This window comes from Hemiscyllium ocellatum, chromosome 17 (assembly GCF_020745735.1).
Source record: "Hemiscyllium ocellatum isolate sHemOce1 chromosome 17, sHemOce1.pat.X.cur, whole genome shotgun sequence".
NCBI classification, from domain to species: Eukaryota; Metazoa; Chordata; class Chondrichthyes; order Orectolobiformes; family Hemiscylliidae; genus Hemiscyllium; species Hemiscyllium ocellatum.
The window spans coordinates 43,843,798-43,864,119 of NC_083417.1; the positions used below are offsets into that span (position 1 = coordinate 43,843,798).

Sequence of the window (20,322 nt, forward strand, 5' to 3'; positions counted from 1 at the left end):
GAAGTTTGCATATTCTCCCTGTATCTGTGTGGGATTCCTCTGGATGCTCTGGTTTCTGCCCACAGTCCAAAAATGTGCAGGTTAGGTGAATTGGCCAAGTTAAACTGTCTAGGTGCATTAGTCAGGGATAAATGTAGGGAAATTAGTCTGGGTGGGTTACTCTTCAGAGTGTTGGTCTGGACTTGTTGGGCCGAAGGGCCTGTTTCCACACTGTAGGGAATCTAATCTAATCTCTCATTGAGGTGGATTAATAAGGTAATGGGCCATGTTTTTCTGTCATGATATTGCAGCTGAATCATGTTGCCAACACTTATTAGGTAAGCTCTTGGTCAGCCTTATATGTACATATTTGAAAAGATGTTGATTCTATTTGAAAATATCTGTTGAGCCTTCTCCAACAGATATTTAGAAAATTGCTACCAGAACAATGGCACTGGTGCAGTTAAATAAGTGATACCTTGAGGCTGACTGTGAGTCATTTTTGCATTGGTTTTGTCTTGAGTAGATTGTGCATCTCCGTGAAAATATCCCAGAAGTTCTTGGTTGCCTGAATTAGGAAACAAACGTGTAAAATATTCTGGTAAAAAATGCTGTTTCTCATTCCAGAGAACTGCTGGCAGTTGCCAGTTTGGATCAGTTTCAGCAGAACCTGAGATTTTTGGATGCAGAGTAACAGTTTTCCAAAAAAAATGTCTATATATTTGAGATGGATGGATAGTTTGCACTGGTCTTTATAATGTATCTTTAGGAGTTCAGAGACCACCTGTTAAGAGGTGAAGGTAGCTCCTTTCAAAATTTCCCTTTGTTAAGGTGCCCCTCAGAACAAGGAGTTCCAACCTTTTGCGTGAGGAGTCACATTTCAATTTTCTCCTCACACAGGATTAAAAAGCGCATTTTGGAACGGTAAGGTCCAATCCATGAAACAAGGATTGAGAAAAACAATTGAGGCATGAACGAAGAATGCCAAGACAAACCATGCTAGGAAATTACCAAAGATTACTTTAGAAAATTACCAAGGAATAGAGCAAACTAACAAAACCGTATTTTGTGTTTTTTGCTTGAAAAGAAATACTTGAGAGAAACCAGATCCCAAGGTTCTGCCCATTGTGGAAGGGGGAGGGGACCTGGGCCAAACTAATGAGTTGGGTTGAAGTAAAGTTGACCTAGTGTTCTCCTCCAGCACCATACACACAAGACATTGGGAGTCAAAAGTGAGATTCCTTTGTCTTTCAGCCTGGGTTTTCCTTGTCTCCTGACATGGTATCTGGATAGATTTTTGTGTAGGAGGGGTGTGTGCATCTGTCTGCTCACTCCCAGTTTCTGGGTTCACATAATTTCAATTGTGCATGCACTCTCTCTCGCCCTCCTGCACTCTTGCCCTCCTACTCTCTCGCTCTCTCTAGTGAACTGACTGCCTTTGCACATGTTGGTATAATCCTACTGGTGACAGAATGCTAGGAAGACTGCAAAATGTCATTCACCTCTTCCCTGCCATCCCATTCTGCATTGTCCTGGGAAAATCCAGCTTTTAATTTGTCTCATGTACCATCATTTTTGTTCTTTTCTGTCTAGCTCCCTATTCCCATCTCTGCACTTGCTTAAAATCTGTTCTTTCTTTGTCTAGTTCTGAAGAAGGGTTCTAGATCTTGAAATGGTGCCCCGTCCCCTTCTACAGATGCTGCATGACCTGCTGTGCATTGTTGGCATATTTAGTTTTAGAGCTGAAAATGTGTTGCTGGAAAAGCGCAGCAGGTCAGGCAGCATCCAAGGAACAGGAAATTCGACGTTTTGGGCATAAGTCCTTCATCAGGAATATTTAGTTTTAGGTCAGACTTCCAGCATCCACATTCCTTCACATTTTCATGAAGAATGAAGCTTTGTTACACACTTTCTTTCGTTTAAGACAGTGCATTTTACAGTTTAAAGGTTTTTGATTAATAAGGTTTATCCAAATTATGGGGTTTTTTTAAGAAGCTTTGTTTACTAATCTGGGAAGCAAAAGGAGCACTGGGAAGATTAGTCTCCTGGAAGATTAATTAGGAAACATCATCTTTGTAGGATAATACCAATTAAAAGTATTTTGCAATGCTTTGTTATGTTCCAAGATAAATTGCTAGGCTTTGTGAATTTAAAAACTAACAGGTAATCTCATTCACTGCTACTCTTTATTTTGGAAGCATTTGAAGGCCTAACTGATGTTGCTCTTATAGTCTTTTGAGAATCGTTAGTTATGCTGTAATTACCTTCACAGGGACCTCCATAAAATACTGGGAACCAAAGTTATTAAACCCAATTTGTTTGATCCAGAAAGTTTTACTGCTGTGTTTCTTAAATACAATTTAAATCTTTTGCTTACTAAAATTGCCTGCTTATTTGCATGTAACTATTGCATAATTTGTTGTAAAATTAAAAGGTTTATAAATTAGAAGCAGATGAAGCCTTGTGTGTGTATTTTTAGTGTAATACCAAATCTAAATCTTATTATGATGAGAACACTTTGAAGATATTGTACATCTGAAAGCTTTGTCACTTTTCCTGGGAAGAAAGTTGCAATTACTAAAGATGAATGCTGCTTTTCTCAATTGGTTTGGCACTATTGATTGATTGTTAAGGAGGCAATGAGAAATAATTCCAGCATCACTTTCATGATGCTACCTGCATTTTCTAATAAAAAATATTTAACCAGACTTGTACCTTTTTGCAGTCCTACTCATGGCCTGTTTGCACAGTGCAGCATCAAGGTGCTGGGATGTAAAAGTATGCATTATGAAGGACAAAATAGTACTTTTCACTGTGAATAGTTCTTTCACTGTGATGTTCTACATGATCCTCTAGCACAGGGGTGGGCAATTCAGTCTTCCAAGGGGCCACATGAGAAACCTGAGTTATGTTGGAGGGCCAAACCGACAATAAGTAGAACATAATTCTGCACAGTATTAATTTTCTCCCATTGTAAAAAGTACTAAATTATATAGTTTTGCACTGAAACTTATAATAAAAAGAATAAGGATATTCTGTTACAATAAAGATATGAATTGTGGAGTAGGTTAAATCTAGAAGAAATAAACATAAAAACAATAATTTCAGTATTTCATTTTATTTTTAACATGTTAATCTCACAAACTAATAATGAAAAGTTCTTTCATTATTGTTCAATATTATAAACAACAAACAACTCTATACAAAAAGCAATATGTGCTTTTGATGTTTTTCAGTTCATTTTACTTGTTTAGTGAGAAAAATCCAGTCTGTTTTGGGCTTAAGCTGACATTTTAAGGGCTAGCTAGCAAGCATCACTTTTAGCTGTTCATGCACGCACACATATATGCGCGCATGTGAGTCCATACAAAAATAAAAAAAACATCCTTTTCAAAACAAAAGCAACACAGTTGTATTGCATGCATAGTGTAAATACATTTTCATTTGTGTTCTAATTTAAGACTGACCTCATGTGGGCAACAGGAGTGACCAAAGGGCCGGATATGGCCCGCAGGCTGTAAAATGCCCAGGTCTGCTCTAGCACCTGCATTTAGTAGTCATACTTTATAACTGGTCTAGTGCTCCCAGCATTATACAGCTAATCTTGTATTTGATCACTTGAATATAACGATGTATTCCCAGATCAATCATTCTGGTAAGGGGTTCTTTCGCAGTCTGCATTATAAATATTTTGTGTTAATTAAATTCTCTTTGTGAAATTATGATCTGCAGTGCTGTAAGAACAGCTGTCATCAGCTTAAAAAGATGGCTTAAGTGGCTATTTCATGAAATGTACATATAACACTAAATTTAGTTTGCTGTTCAAACCATTAAAATTTTAATTGTCAGCATTTAGAGATTATTCAAAATTGCACTCAATAACTGAGCAGCAATCTGTGTGTCACACTTAAATGGCTGTTCTCTTATGAATCTAGTTACTTACTGCCAGCACACTCTGGACATTGCAATCAGTCTTGATCCTACCCTTACTCCGGGTAAGAATTCCTCTGGTTGTGATGTACAATCTTATATTTCATGACTATTTCTAACGTTGTAGACTCATTGCATATGGTTACTAGAGAAATTCTTGCCCAACAAGTAGCAACGCTGTCCTGTGACACCCAACTTTGTAAACCAGAATTTTCTGGTTTGAGCCAAGGTGGCAAGTTAGGCAGGCAGGGGACCTTTAACTGGGCAAGGATCCAAATTTCAGAATCTGTGGCAGAATAAACTGTTGCAACAAGGCTACCCAATCTTAAAAGACCGGTTGATGTTCTTAGTTGCAAAGCACATTAATCACTTCCCAAGAGGTGGCAATAAAAAGGCAAATAATTGAGTGAGTTGCCCCTTCCTTGCCTCCCTAATGCTATTATATTTAAGTGCTAGGCAAGAATGGTGACTGGTGACCTCCTTAACCTGCCATGTCTCCATTAAGACTAGGGGGTCCTAGTGACCAAGAGAGCTCAGATTCTCACAAGGCCAATTATCTCCTCTCTCGGCTGAGGTTTGAAAGAGTGGAGAATGTGGTGCTGGAAAGATGCAGCAGGTCAGGCAGCAGCAGAGGAGCAGGAGAAGCGATATTTCGGGCATAAGCCCTTTACCAGGAGTTCGAAACGTTGATTCTCCTGCGCCTCGGATGCTGCCTGACCTGCTGTGCTTTTTCAGCACCACATTCTCAACTCTGATCTCCAGCATCTGCAGTCCTCACTTTCTCCTGGGGTTTGAGAGAGGTTGGCTCCAAGTTCCTGTCAGCCAGCTTGTGGGGCAGGCCTGTTTTCCCAAAACTGGGGTAAATCTGGGCTAACCCTCTCTGAGACATCTACCCCTACAAAACCCCAAAGAAAAGTTTTGTTCCTTAAATTCCTAAAACTTCATAAATCCAATGGCAACTTCCAGAAACCACTGGCCTGTGGTTGGCAACTTTTGGCAAGGCGGTTCTTCAGTGATTTCTTGTGATTTGTCAAGAAGCTTGTCAGTCAGCTCTTCAGTGCCTGATTGATCCAGTGAGCTTACTAGCTGGAGGATTTGGGAAATCAGCCGCCCAAAGTGTGCGGGTCTCTTGAAGAACAGGCAGGATCAGGGTCAGGACTCTGCAAGGAAGGACTGAGAGAACAGGAAAAATAACACTGACAAAACTAGGATCAATGGAAAAGCAGGAAGTTCTAGGTTAACAGATAGTAGAAATCAAGGCAATGTGTGTGGAAGAAAAAAAGATTGTTGGGTTACACAGGGAGGATCAGGCATGTTTATCCTCAGTAAGAGTGAAACAGACTATTTCTGTACAAGGAAGTGGCAATCAGTGTTGAAAAAGCAGCATCCAAAGAGGGAAAAGGTTTCTTTCTCCCAGTGCGTGGGGTTAATGCTTGGATTTTCTTTGGTTGATTGATGAGGGAATCCTATAAATGATCAATCCAAAGGCTGGGAAACCACATTAGGCTGGGTTCAACTCCAAGTGAACCAGCATCATTACAGAGGCCATGGCACTGTATTCCAACAGGATCTCGCATTGGCAATTAGGCACAGTATGTTGAGGGCTGTTGGGTACCTCATCATGTTCAATCTATGGCAGCACCATGGAGCAAGGGAGAAAGATTCAAGCCTTAAGGAGGCCAGCTGGCAGAATGCACCAGTTTTCAGGATGGAAAGCTGCAGTTTCTGGCTAGGGGTTTGTGGTGGATAAGGAGAGTAGGTGACAGGACTTTCATCTCAAAGCAAGGTGACTACAGTGGAGTTCCACCCTTGCTGAAGGGAAGCTCACTGCTGTGTCCAGGAGAAAGTGCACAGTCTTATTTTACATGCTCCAGGCAGTGCATATTGTGTCCACACATATGTATATTTTGCCACAAGGAGGTGTCCTGTGAGGCCACATCAGTTGGATCTGACTGTGTGTGGAGGAGGTGAGGGGAGGGGACACACACACACTGTGTTAATGGTTTAGTGGTGACATAATGAAGCAGGATTGAACAGCAGAGCTCTTGGATAAGGAACTGTGCCTGCAAGGACTGAGAGGCAGTTGCACACCAGTTGCCTTGTTAGACACTTTGCCGCCACCGCCCCCCCCCCCCCCAGCTTCTTTGTAAGTGGCTTGTTTCAGGGCTTCACTGAGGATGTCAGTGACTCACTCACAAGTACATACAGGGGGTTACTGATACTCCACTTGGAAAATCCCAGGAATTGTCCTTTTCATACAAAGAGCCAGGCAGCTAAGACAATGGATTTGCTGTAATCAGAGTTTTCACATAAAGGTGCTCCTGATTGTGTGTGTGTGTGTGTGTGTGTGTGTGTGTGTGTGTGTGTGTGTGTGTGTGTGTGTGTGTGTGTGTGTGTACACATTGTTGTTAAAGTTGTCTTTGAGCAGAAAAGTGTTCCGTTCCCCAATGTGCAATTGTTCAGATTTGAGTTCACTTGTTCTGTTTGTCAGCCGGAGAATGAGGGATAACTCGCACCTCCACCTAAAGTTCTACCAACTATTGAGGTCAGACAACAACCATTAGTTTCCTGTCTTCTACCTGCCTCCCTTCTTGAACAGGGGTGTTACAGCCATTTTCCAGTCCTCTGGGATCCTCTCTGCTTCCAATGATCCATGAAAAATCACCACCAATGGCTTCTACAATCTTGACAGCTATCTCCTTCAGAACATTTGGCCAGAGTCCCTCTGGTCTGGGTGATTTATCCACCTTCACATCTTTCAGCTTCCCCAGCGCCTTTCCTTAGTGATGGTCACTACACTCACCTGTGCCTCTTGAAGTCTTGATATGCTGCTGGTATCTTCCAATGTGATAACTGATGCAAAGTACCTATTCAGTTCCTTTTTTCTTTGCTTCATTACGACTTTGCCAGCCTCATTTTCCACAGTCCAATGCCCACACTGCCTCTCTCTCTTTCTTTTTTAGATAACTTAAATAAAACTCTTGTAATCTTGTTTAATGTCACTAGCTGGCTTACTCTCTCATTTCATCTCCTACCTCCTTGCTTTTTTAGGTATTCTCTGCATTTTTTTTAAAGGCTGCCAATCCTTTGGCTTCCCAATAATCTTCACCACATTGTATGTTTTTTTTTCTTGTCTCTTATGCTGTTCCTGTCTTCCATTGTCAGCCATAGTTGCCGCCTCTTCTTCCTTAGGACGAATTTCTCTGTGCCTCCCGAAAAATCCCCAGAAACTCACGTTATTGCTGCTCCTCTGTCTTCATTACTAGGCTTCCCTTCCAAACAACTCTGACCAGCTCCTCCTTCATGCCTTTGTAGTTACCTTTTACTCAATTATAACACCATTTTATATCTGATTCCAGTTTCTCCCCCTCAAACTGCAGGGTGACTTCCATCATGTGATGATCACTGTCCCCTAGAGGTTCTTTCACCTTAAGCTCCCTAATCAAGTCTACTTCATTACACATAATCAAATCCAGGACTGCCTGTTCCTTAGTGGGCTGTATCCAAAAATCCACCTCGTAGTCATTCTATGAATTCCTTTTCTTGAAATACACTACCAACCTGATTTTCCAGTTCACCTATATATTGAAGTCCCTGCCCCATGATTATTATAAGAGTGTCTTTCTGCATGCCTTTTCTTTCTCCTCATTTACTTTCTTCCCCACATCCTGATGACTTCTGAGAAGCCTGTTCAAAACTCACAACAGGGTCTTTTTTTCCCTTTCACAGTTGCTTTTCCTTTTTCCCCCTCAAAGATTTCCCCTTATCTGCTGTGCCTAAAGTTAGATTCCTGACCCATTCCATTTTCTCTATCCTATTACTCGTTGTGGAAACTTTAACCTTTTAAGCCATTCCTCCCACCTCCCCCCTCCCCTCCCCCCTTTTAACTTTTCCCATAGTTTTCCAAGCAACTGAACCTACCCACCCCACTATTTAGTTTAAAGCCCAATTCACAGCCCTAGTTTTGCAATATTCCAGGAGTCTAGTGGAGCCCGTGCCATTAGAACATCCTTCCCCAATGTTGGTCCCAATGTATTATGAATCCGAACTCAAAGAAAGCCTTCTTAAGAAAGCCTTCTAATGAGGAACGGGCAATCAATGATTGTGACGTGGGACAAGGGGTCACTTAGAGACAGAAAGAGGCCAGTGAGTTGGTAAGACAAAGGCAAACAGCCCCCTGGAAATGGTAGTGCAGACTATTCCAGTCTGACAGAGCTATGGATAACTGTTCTTCTGTTTAAGATTTTTCGTAAAACACCTGGTTGTTGGAAGTCTGCTGCTTGTTATTTGAGACATGCTTCGTCGGATTCTTATGATGTATTTCTTTCTGTTTCATTAACTGTAGCATCCCGCTTAACTTGGGTTCTGCTGTTAATATATTCATTTGCTTTAGTCAAGCTGTGTATAGAGAAACTAGTCTTTGCATTAATTGCCTCAACTATACATGAACAACACTGTGTACTGCGGTGATCTCGGGCTTCTGGAGAAAAGTTCCATTATGGGCCTTGCCTAGAGCAAGCCTAAATATATTTTTTCTTGAAAGCCACATACTGTCTTACTGCCAATTAAAGCAAATCAGCTGGAGTTGTGAAATAAAACAGTGCTGGAGAAGCTCAGCAGATCTGGAGGCATCTGTGGAGAGGGAAGGAGAGTCTAGTATAACTTCTTCAGAACTGAACAGGCCTGGAAAATAATTCATTTTGATGTAGTTGACAAAAGGGGAGGGGCACGATGATGAGGGTGTCCAGAGTAAAAGACAAAGTGCCAGTGGAATGAGAATACAGATATAGTTCAAGAATCTGCATTAATTTTAGATATGAATAGTGAAAAAGTCAATGATCCTTGTTGAGAGTGATCACATACAAATGAAACAGAGTGGAGAAGTAGGTGAAATCAAAATGCAGTTCAAGCTATGAATTGTTGAACTCAAATGTTGTTCAGGAGTCAGCGTTGAGTTCAACAACTTCTGACCATGAACACTGGCCTCCATTTCAGGAGAACTCAGTCTGTGAAGTGGTGGGGTGAAAATGGAGGGCAAAGTGGAACTGGGGAATGCTGCAACCTCCACTTCTTTTATTGTCTGTTGGCACCTCGATTAGAGAAGCAAAGAATCAGTTTCTGGATAGATACAGTTCACCATCTCCAATAATCTCTCACCATGTGTCTGCACATCTGACAACAGCAGACTGAAGTATCCTCCAGTGGATGAGTGGAGGTGACTAGCATAGGGCTGAGTGATCCTCCAGGCTGTCATTGAGCTATTGGTTGTCCACAATACTATTGTGTCTGGTCCCTTCTAGGCCAAGAAGGTCCTGCCTGCTCCTGAGATTCATTGTTCAATGTTGGCTGACGCTCACACCCATCGTGAATGAGGAGAGATTAGTGTGATTGTGCAAGGAATCTCAATCCACCCCCGGCCAGAATTGACCTGCTCTTCAGGCTTGCTTCCAATGTAGATGCCGTCCTGGGGAAGATTCCATCCCAACATGACTCTGTCAGATTTGTCATTCTTAGTTGACCAGAGATGAAGAATCCAATATTGCATTGCCTTCTCTTTTTTTTTCCCCTATATGAAAACTGGCATATTTATTGTTGGTATGAATAAAATGTATTTGTTTGTACTTTCAGCAGTACTGTCTTTGACTAACATAGTACTGAGTGAAGTTAGGCCTTTTATTTTGAGTTCATAGCTAAGGTTGGCCTTTAATTGATAGTCTCATTCAAAGGGTATAGTGGTGGAAACGGGAATGTTGTCTTGATCAGTAGAGAATACTTTTCTGAGATTGAAGTGATCCTGTCAGGTTATTTTGTTAGGTTTCATAGCATTCAAGTTAACATGTAGCTTTCTGACTGCTGGAGTGCATGATTGCTCATTTTCTTCTGTATTTAATTTTAGCTTTTATAAATGACTTGCCTAAGCTATAAAAACGCTCAACAGAGCTTAATTTGTAACAGTCTGCATTTTTGGAAGGAATTATGTTGATAAAATACTGTACCACTTTTGTTTTACTACCTTTGCAGGATATCACTAGTCTTCTGCACACAATCTATGAGGTGGTCGATGCATCTGTGAACCACTCACCAAGTTCCAGTAAGACATTGCGGGTAAAGCTAACTGTGACACCTGATGCAAGCCAGAAAAATAAAGGCAATCAAACAGGTCAGATTGGATGCGAAAGATTATCCTACTAGATTATTGAACTTATTTACAAATGAAGGGTTATATAATGTGAATTCCAGAAAACTCTCTCTCAAAACACTCAATTTAAATAGACAGATCTTAGTGAAAATCACACTTTCAGTTAAATAGATTGTAAGCAATCGTTGTAAAGGTTTAGATTCATTGTTGCTTCAACAGTTATGTAATGAGGCCAATATATTCTGTTCTACAGAGTTCTCAATTTGTGAGGAAGTTGCATACAAAGCAGGGTGCTCTGAAATCTCCTCTTCTTACACCCCCCCAACTTTAATATTTTAAATATTAATTAAGTCTTTCAGAATACAGGAATGTAATACTGTGTGCAGTTAATTTAAATGGCTAAAAATATAGTCCGTTCAAATGCAGACTCAAAACTGGGTGTAGGGATCACCATGTGTACTTCACTTGTGCACAGACTGCTGCCAGGCTTCCAAATCCCTCAGTGAGGCAGATTTCTGTATTTAAATAATATACAGCTCCTCCATTCTTCCTGCAAAAGTGCATGACCTCACATTTTCCTACAATATATTCTTTCTGTTGAATTTTCACCCCCTCAACTTGTCATCCTCACCACTTGCCTTCCCATCGATTTTGTCATCTGCAAACCTATCGATCATACATTCACTTCTGTCATCCAAGTCACTCATATAAATTGTAATAGTTGTGGATCCAGTGCTGATCTTTAGCGCTTTATTAATTATGGTTGCCACCCTGAAAATGCCTCCTTTTATCAACCATCTGGGCTGAGTTTTATGTTTTTTGGGCTAACTGCGAGTCTCACCGAGTGGTCTGGTCTGGTTCTCGTTGTGATATCCAGTGAGTTTTCTCCATGACCAAACCCTCCTCATTAACTACATACTTTATCCCAGTAACATCTCTCAATCTGATGTCCAGCCCATCTTACCATGTTCTGTCCAGGAACAATATCCACTCAGCAAATATCCCAGAATTCATTGGCATTCCTTAGCTTGGATAATATTTGTCTGTTGTATGCCTGGACAGTCAGTGTACCCTGCGCAGTTCCTGACATTTACCCTGGAATTGGTAGATCGGGGGAAGTTAATGCTCTGCCTTGTGGGCAGGGTCCCGAGGGTTCTGCTGGGAGGGCTGGTGCCGACTTGAAACTTCCCCTTCCCTCAAGTCCAGCAGTGGAGGCAACAACACCAGACCGTGCTGCCTTGTTGGAGATTGCTAGCTGGATTGAGGCAGTGTCATGGAGAAATGCTCAGCCTAAGTATATGGATTTGAGAGAACAAAGGAGGTTCTCATTTGTATTGCAGCATTATCACATTTTCACATATCATATGATCAATGGATTTTTTTTTGGGGGGTGGAGGAAGGTTTGTAGTGGAGTTCATCAGGGTTCAGTATTGAGACCCTTGATTTTCCTAATGTATCATAATGATCTAGATCTTGGTGTGCCAGGGATAATTTCAGAGCTGATGGATGATTCAAAACTAGGAAGCATCGTAAACTGTGGGAAGGACATTGTAGACCTTCAAAAGGACATTCAAAAGTTGAGGGAGTGAGCAGAAAGGTTGAAGAAATTCAATGCAGAGACATTTTAGTAGAAATAATGTGAACAGACAACACAAAATAAGAGGTACAATTCTAAAGGGGGTGAAGGAGCAGAAGGATCTGAGTGTACTTGCGCACACGCTTTAGGAATATAGGAACAAGAACAGGCCATTTAGCCTGTCAAGTTTGCCCTACCATTCAATAGGATCAAGGCTGATCAAATATTTCAACTCGCTATTTCCCATAACCCTATACACCACTGGTAATCCAAAATCTATCAGGCTCTACTGTAAACGTACTCAAACACTGAGCCTCCACCACCCTCTGTGATAGAGAATTCCAAAGATTTGACAACTGTAAGTTTATTTTAAAAACATCCTTATGTCCACCATAAGCGGTATCCCATTAATTTTAAATAGTGCCTCCTAGTTTTAGACTCCCAAACGCTACCTGTCTATTCCTTTAGGTATTCAAGAAATACCTTTCACTCTTTGAAACTCTAAAGTATACAGGTCCAGTTTGCCCAATCTCTCTTTATAGACCAGTCCCACCATCTTTGTTGAATCTCCCTTGAGGGCATTAATCTCCTTTCTGATTTAGTACTCCAGATAAAGTCTAACTAAGCTTCTTGAAACATGATGTCTCATCTGAATGGTGTCATCTTTAACAGTGCACGCACTTTGCAGTGAACTTGCAGCACAACATTTCTGCCTATGCTCCTGGCCTCTATGCGAATGCTGTACCAATTGAGCCAAGCATAGATCTGTAGTTTAGAGCTCAGATAGCTCAGCTGGCGAAGTATAGGACTTGTAATCTGAGGGTCTAGTGTTCAACTCCCTGTTTAAGCATTAATGTGAGGCTCTTGTGGTGCATTCTGGGGCAGTGTCCTTACCTCTGAGCTAGGAGACCTGGCTACAATTCCCCACCTCTCCCAAATGTGTACCACAACTTTTGGAGCTGATTGGATCCAAACTGGAGCCTCCTGCTTCAGAGTTAGGGACATTATCACTGTGCTACAAGAGCCCTAAAATATAATATAACTTGAAAGGGCTTTGCAAAATAAATACGTGTGTGGTTTCAGTTCATTCAATCAGAATCAATAGGCATCAATCTTTCAAGTTTAAATACGCTGCCACCTAGAAAGCTAAAATAAATCCATTTGAATGTTTAAATTGGAACTAGGTGAGTTTCTGATTCCAGATAAAAGATTCACGTTTAGGGTAGAAGACCTCAATAATAATTTCCACCATATTGTTAAAAAGGTTGCCTGTTCCTGCATGTCTCTAACATCTGGTACATGAATGTTGGACTCTTTAACCCTGCTCTCGCTCCATCAGTTGTATGACACTTTTACTATAAATTATGTGTCCTTAGATCCTGCCCCACTAGTGTCCTGATGAAGGAACAGCGCTCTGAAAGCTTGTGCTTCCAAATAAACCTGTTGGACTATCACCTGGTGTTGTGTGATTTTGAACTTTGTCCATTGAAGAAAGCACACTAGCCTCCATACAGCACCACCACAGTTTTCTGGCTAAGATCCATAATGGGGAGAGGGTGGGTGAAATGATTGGAAGAAATTCAAGGCTTGCTACTTGAATCTGCAGTTCCACACTCTTGCCAGTATTCCTGATTTTAGTTTTACTTCTTGTGCTTGTAAATATTGGGTCATACAATAAACTGCATTTAGAAGTGAAAGAGCTAATTCTTTTGACTTTCTCCATCTTAGATGTTAACAGTACATGGCAAAAAACTGAAAATAAATGTGTGGACGAGTCAAAGAATTTCGAGAAGAAAACCCGTGCCCCCCTCAGGTAAAGAAAGCAAGCCTTCCGTATCTTTTCAAAATGTTAAACCCGCTGACATTTAGATCATCTCTGTGATTAGCATGTAATTGTGATTATGTTGAATAATCTTTACTTCACTTGTTGCTGTACAAACCCTTTATTGTATACAGAAATAATCCTACAATATGAAATGTAATTTGCATTAGTGGTTCACAATTTACAAGGATGTATGTTGATTTTTATGTAAAATTTAGTAAGTGTTGTATTTTGCCTGCAAACACTGAAGGAAAAACAGCTGGAACACCATCTAGATTAAAGTTCTTATGGAATGAATATACATCAAGTTACTCTTTTTCAGACGTCACAACAGTGACCAGCATCCCCAGCAAAATAGCTGCCATCGCCACTGTGTTGATGAGAACATAGAAAGGAGAAACCACTACCTTGACTTGGCAGGGATAGAAAACTACACCTCAAAATTTGGACCAGGTACAAGGATCTAAATTAGAACAGAAAAAAGATATTGTAATTCTTTAACAGGGGATATGTGGTTACTTATTTCTGTGTTTTGACATAAAGGTTGGATTTTAATTATCAGCTGGACTGCATCAGCCAATCCCCATTTGTATGCTACAAGTAGATTTGCATGCTTCGAGGGCCATTGTATTATTTGCCATGTTTGTGACTGGCTGCTGTGCCAACCAGGTACTCTGGGCAAGTGCAGTGTTAGACATTAGAGATTGGGAAAGATCTCTGGGCTAGGGTCTGAGTGCAAAATCAACTAAGGGAAAGTGAGGACTGTAGATGCTGGAGATCAGAGCGAGAGTGTGGTGCTGGAAAAGCACAGCAGGCAGGCAGCATCCGAGGAGCAGGAAAATCGACGCTTCGGGTAACCCAAAATATCGATTTTGCTGCTCTTCAGATGCTGCCTGACCTGCTGTGCTTTTCCAGCACCACATTTTCAACTAGGTTCTGAGTGCAGCAATCCACATTATCTCTGTCTCTCTTCGCCTATTTCCATGGGTCTGTCTGACCAGTGATATCCAGTGGCCACACCAGGTTGGATGGGACTTCTTGTACAAATAGTTTCAACCTCAGCTTACATGAACCAATAAGAGACATTTTACAGTGCAGAGGATTGCCTGGAGGTTGTATATTTTAGATTATTACATACACCTCTCAAGCAATAGTTCATGAGTAGTGTTGATCAGAAAAATTGGAGCAAGCATTGTCTAGAAAAGAGCCTAAAGTCAGGACAAGCAACAAATACAAAAAGAGTTTAAGAATTTGGGACCTAATGTACAGTTATTGTTAGGAAGTTATAATAAAAATTATTTTTAAGCTTTGGACTGATCTAAGTGTTTATTCCACAGGTTCACCTCCAGTGGCTTCGAGAAAGGAAAGTCATGTGAAAGTTTCTCAACATGCCAGATCCCGTTCCCATGATCCTGAGGTCATGCACAGTCACCACAGGAGATGTCAAACTGTGGATGGAGGGCACAGTCACCTTAATCATTCTTCTTACACTCGGATGATTGAATTACAGCAAAGACTACGTAATCAGGACAGCAGCAAGCACTTAGTCAAATCGCCAAGAACCCTGAGCAAAAATATGATGGCTTCAGTCCAGGCTGGAAAGGTTGGCAAAAACAAGTTTTCACAGAATCCCTACGTGCCACTGACCTCCACTCCTGTTGTAGTCACCCCAAATATTCCATATCTCCCCATGCAGCTTGGTCAACAACATCAACAGAGTCACAAGAAACACAAACAAAGATCGAAGGACAGCCATCAAGTGTATAAAACCTTTCAGCCCCCTTCAAGAGTAGTAGAGCAAGAGCATGTGAGGGATTTGCCATCTCTTATGCTATACGAAGGCCATGTTGGTCGGATTGTTCAGAGACACGAACATCATCACCACCATGAACATCATCACCACTACCATCATTTCTACCAGACATGAGCGGAGAAGATCAGGGCATTCGATGAGAACTGAAAAAGTACACTATTCAATTTGAAGGAGAGATTTCTGACTGGATTTTATCACTTTCAGTCTACACAGTATTGTTGATGTTAATTATAACATGCAAAGTTCATTACTTTGACAGTGAATAATAATGAGATGAAGTGAAACTAAAAGACTTTTGAACAGCTGGCTACCTCTCGTGTTAATTCAGATTTTATTTTCTTTAACCTATAAAATGTGCCACAGGGGGTTTTAATGTAAAAGTTTTGTAAAAGTTTTGTGTTGTCTAGAGTATCATTTAAATTTCTGTATTTGAAATATTTTCTGTATTAAGTTCCACACTACCCATATTTGCCAATTCTACAGTTATTATAATACTGTAGTTTTAATTATTCCTTCTGGAGTCAAATTGTTTTCTACCTTTTTGAGATGTAGCCTAAAGGAAAGAAACGCTGCTAAGTGTTCTGAAAGATTTGTGCCCTGATTGGTGCATTTTTTTTTCTTAGTTTATTTGATTGTTTAAATGCATTGCTTTCTGGCAAAGAGTTGTTGATTTGAATGTTTTGTGACTGAACACCTATTTGAATTATTTTGAAATATCCAAGACAGTGGCATGCCTCCTAGGTTACTTCTGATCTGACTACATATTATACATGGAGTGAAATGGTTAGTCAAAACTGTGCACATAATTTTCAAAACTTTGTGCAGTAGTCAGTGCATAGTGTTACAGATTGGAGGTTTACTGTCTAACTTCTTGGGTGTAATCACTCACATATAATTGAGATATTTATGCAGTGGAAGTTCTAAGAATGTGTATGAATGCAACTAACCCCAATGTTATAGCACTCAAATTCTGTCACTCCAATCCCACCAACTGGAGAAATTCAAGGTCACCATAACAATTGACCCTGTGCTATGGGACCGTGTTACACAGAAGGTGCAATGCTCTATACGCATTTCAGAGAAGTTAACGAGTATATATTCTATCTCAGGTTTTCTTTTAAACTGTGGTTTGACTTTATTTTTTGAGATGCAAGTCTTTTCTGAAAGGAATGATAATGGACTTCTTCATGAGTGGTGCACAGGGAAGATGGCACATAACTTGATGCAACCAACTTCAGTTTTCAAGTAGTGTCTCTAAATCTTATTGAACTAGCATAGGAGATAATCAAATGAAGATACCTCACCCATAATGGTGATATTCAGAAGCCTGTTGGGAGTTAGTTATGGTGAGTCTTTTGCACAAATGGAAGAAGGCTGTGAATGAGTGAGATATCCTGATAATTCTATGACCAGCATCTTAAATGTACTACAGAGGAATTCAAAAGCACTACATGCTGCTGTTGACGATTAAGTGTTCGGCCTTTTTCACACAGCAAGGAAGATATCCCTAAAAAAATTCAGCTTTGCTCCAGGAAAAGGTCAGTAATAAACGTCAATGCTTCCTTTTCAGATAGGAAATATGTTACTAGAGGCAAATTTGGTTAGTGAATCTTTCTTGTATTAAGCAGCAAAATAAACTTAGAAACAACTGTGTTTAAATCACACCATAGACTATTGTTACTGATAAGATCATGTGATGTGTTTCCAATAATAATTGATTTTGGGAAGCTGTCCTTTGTTGCGGTCTGTTCAGATAGCTGTGTCAATTAAACTGACACAGCAGAAATACACAACACGGACTGAAGTAGGTCTGTTCCCCCATATTCACACTTACTCTAATGTCACCAGAAGTCAATTGCTGTGTGGAATTGTGCTTTCTTTCACATCAGTGAAAGGATACGTCCAATTTCTATAGGTGTGAAAGCATGGTGCCGTGGGCAGTGAAATCACCACTCACGAATTATAGAAGAAAACATTTAAAGAATATACTGTTTTATTGCAACAGCATCCTTGAAGAAAACGTTCTAAGTATATTTCAAGGATCCTTTTTCAAATTTACTAAGGAATTAAGGAGGCCATGAACTTTTTCATTTATCTGGGCTTAGACAGAGTTGTACCTTGATGCTAGGTATGTTACAAATACTGCTCATGTAGCAGTCTTTCCCTCCTAAGTATACTTTGTATTTATAAAATATATATTGGACTGAAAATGACATGTCTGCTAAGCATATTGGATTTTTGTGTCATAGTGTTTTAATTATTAGCAATCTTGTGTTAACAAACTTAAGTCTAATGCAATCTTGTCTCCACCACTAGTATATTTTACAAATTGTGTACATTCCCAACATGTGTAGTGTTTTCTGACAGCCATGTAAAAGAACAATGTTTAAATTTGCATTTACTACATATTGTACCATTCAATTGTAAAACTACTTGTGTAACACAATTCATGTTCCCTTCTGAAATAATTTTTTTGGTATCCCTTTAATTGAATATATCTTTTCAGTATTTTGTATAGTATATATAGATGGTTTTGATTAAATGCTTTATTTATTTAATAGTAAAACTGTGCCAACCAGAACCCCTATTCATTAAAGGTAAATTAGTCGAACACATTAACAAACCGGTGTCCCAGTGACTAATTATTTGGCAATGTTCAGCAATATTTCACTATGAGCTTTTCGGGACCGGTGAGTTTTGATCTTGTAGGTCTGCCTGCCATTTTAACAAAAAGGCAAACCTCACATAATGCAATTCTGCAGAACCTCATGAGACCTAAGAAGAAACATTGCATACGCATTCGCAAAGTTTTTACATTACTTATCTTGTGAGAAAAGTGGAAAGTTGGAAACAAGGCCTGTAAGCTAATCAAAAACAAACTGCTGATCTGATTGTGAGTCATTCTAACTTTACCAGATCCACAGAGCTTCTGTCTCGTTAGAGAGAGATGTCTGGGATGGTGGTTAAACCTGAGGGCCATCATATCTCTGAGGGGAGACGTTGAGATGGAAAGTTCTGCAATGTAATTATAGTTACTAAGAACCAGATTTTATAGGTTTGTTACGTTTTGGAGGCTAGTTATTGTTTAGCATAGTGCCATTATTTAAAATGTTTTTTCATTTTGAGAAGAGAATATTCTACAAAAAATGGAATGACATGAATTATAATAGTTCCAAACCTGCTTCTTTGAATGCAGTCACTTGTTTCTATTGAAGTTTCAAAAATATGGGACCCCCATATGCAACTGGGATTCAACTACATTGTAAGTGAAAGGAATCATTCAAAATCAGAATCATAAAAAATATTATGTTCACCTAAATAAAACTTACAATTTATACATAGTAATAAGTAGTTAGTTATTTTACAGATATAAATAAATTATAATCAATTAACACTTTTGAGAATTTAATTTATCAGGTTCATTTTAATGCTATAGGGTAACCATATATTCACCAAGAGTAATATAACCAAAGATTAATTTTTGACTTCTAAAAATTGAATCAAAAGGATCAAAAGCAAAAATTACAAAAGTAATTAATGTTTTAGTATATGTTTGTCTATTTCTGTTTTTCATTTAACATTTTAGTAATTGCCAATGATTCAGGAATATTGGCTGAAGATGATACTAAAGCTGAAAATGCATAAGAGAAATTAATATTAAACGAGCACAAGTGATAAAATCACGATTTCAGATGCTTCAATCACATTTAGTATGAACTGATAAGAATTGAATTTTCCACAATATCAAACTCAATCCATTATCCAAACTAGTTCCTCAATACTGGCAACGTATTCATTTCAGAAATCTTTAATAGGTAGCGGACAAATGAATTGCTGATATTTTCATTCAGTAACCAAGCTGTTAAGTAAAAGTTCTATCAATTAAGTTGGACTCATCTTTCACAAAGATTATTAATTTGGTTGACTGGGAGTCTGTTATCACCTGCAGTTTGAGCTTGTTTCCTAAGACAGTACATTATGTTCTAAATCATGATTAGATTAGATTCCCTACAGTGTGGAACCCTTTGGCCCAACAAGTCCACACCGATCCTCCGAAGAGCAACCCACCCAGACCCATGCCCCTACATTCACCCATGACTGATCCACCTAACACCATGGGCAATTTAGCATGGCCAATTCACCTAACCGCACATCTTTGGATTGTGGGAGGAAACCCACATAGACACAGTGAGAATGTGCAAACTCCACACAGTCACCCTGAGGTGGGAATTGAACCCGGGTCCCTGGTGATGTGAGGCAGCAGTGCTAACCACTGAGCCACCGTGCCCCTGCATGCAACAGACTAAAATCCTACACCAGTATAACACCGTTTATTATACAGTCCTAACTGCTTATGAACCAAATAATGGGACTGAGCTACATGTGTTTAAATTGGTGGGGTGGAAGTTAGATTTCATTATAGCCTCTAGATAAAACTTAACACACTTTCAGTTTTGCCTATTAAGATAACTCCTTCAGTTATCCTTCAGATAATATCCACAAACCAAAATGTTACTTTATCAAAGGGTTCTTCCTGGAATAAAAAAGCTTTCCTGACTCTTGATTACGGTGGCAATCCCAATACTCCTTAAACTCCCTCAGCATATTTGAATAAGTGGCCTTCTTCATAAAATAGTGTGAGATTTTAACTTACTGAAAGCATTTTCATTGATCCAAGTTACAATCAAGTCCAATATGTTTCTTCAACTGTCATGCAGTGGTTCAGCCAGAAGTTTTTCTTTTAAAAGAGCTTTATTCTTTAAACAGACGCTCTTGGATAGCTCACTATTAAAGTGAGCTTTGCAACTGTCACTAGATAGCACTGTCGACAACCTCTTTCATCACTTTGATTGAGAGTAGACTAATGGAGTATTAATTAGCTGGTTGGATTTACACAGCTTTTATTGGACAGGACATGCTTAAAACAATTTTCCTCATTGTCATGTGAATGACAATGTTGTAACTTTACTGGAATAGCATGGCTAGGAGTGTGACTAATTCTGATAGATGTCTTCAAAATTATTGCAGAATGTTGTCAGGCCCTATAGTTTTTGCAATATCTG

The 20,322-nt window shown here is 39.6% G+C and overlaps 1 protein-coding gene across 2 annotated transcripts in view; it reads left to right on the forward strand.

Moving 5' to 3' along the window:
• Positions 1-18,312, forward strand: part of nkd1 (NKD inhibitor of WNT signaling pathway 1) — a 100,225-nt gene extending 81,913 nt beyond the window's left edge. The window contains exons 7-11 of one of the 2 annotated variants that reach the window (XM_060838127.1): positions 9,931-10,069; positions 13,353-13,437; positions 13,769-13,899; positions 14,784-15,049; positions 15,143-18,312. In XM_060838127.1, coding sequence (XP_060694110.1) covers positions 9,931-10,069; positions 13,353-13,437; positions 13,769-13,899; positions 14,784-15,049; positions 15,143-15,373 — 852 coding nt within the window. In that variant the 3' untranslated portion in view covers positions 15,374-18,312. Of the gene's footprint in view, positions 1-9,930; positions 10,070-13,352; positions 13,438-13,768; positions 13,900-14,783 lie in introns of both variants that reach the window. The other variant, XM_060838126.1, reaches the window with a different exon arrangement.
• The last annotated feature ends 2,010 nt before the right edge of the window (positions 18,313-20,322 follow it).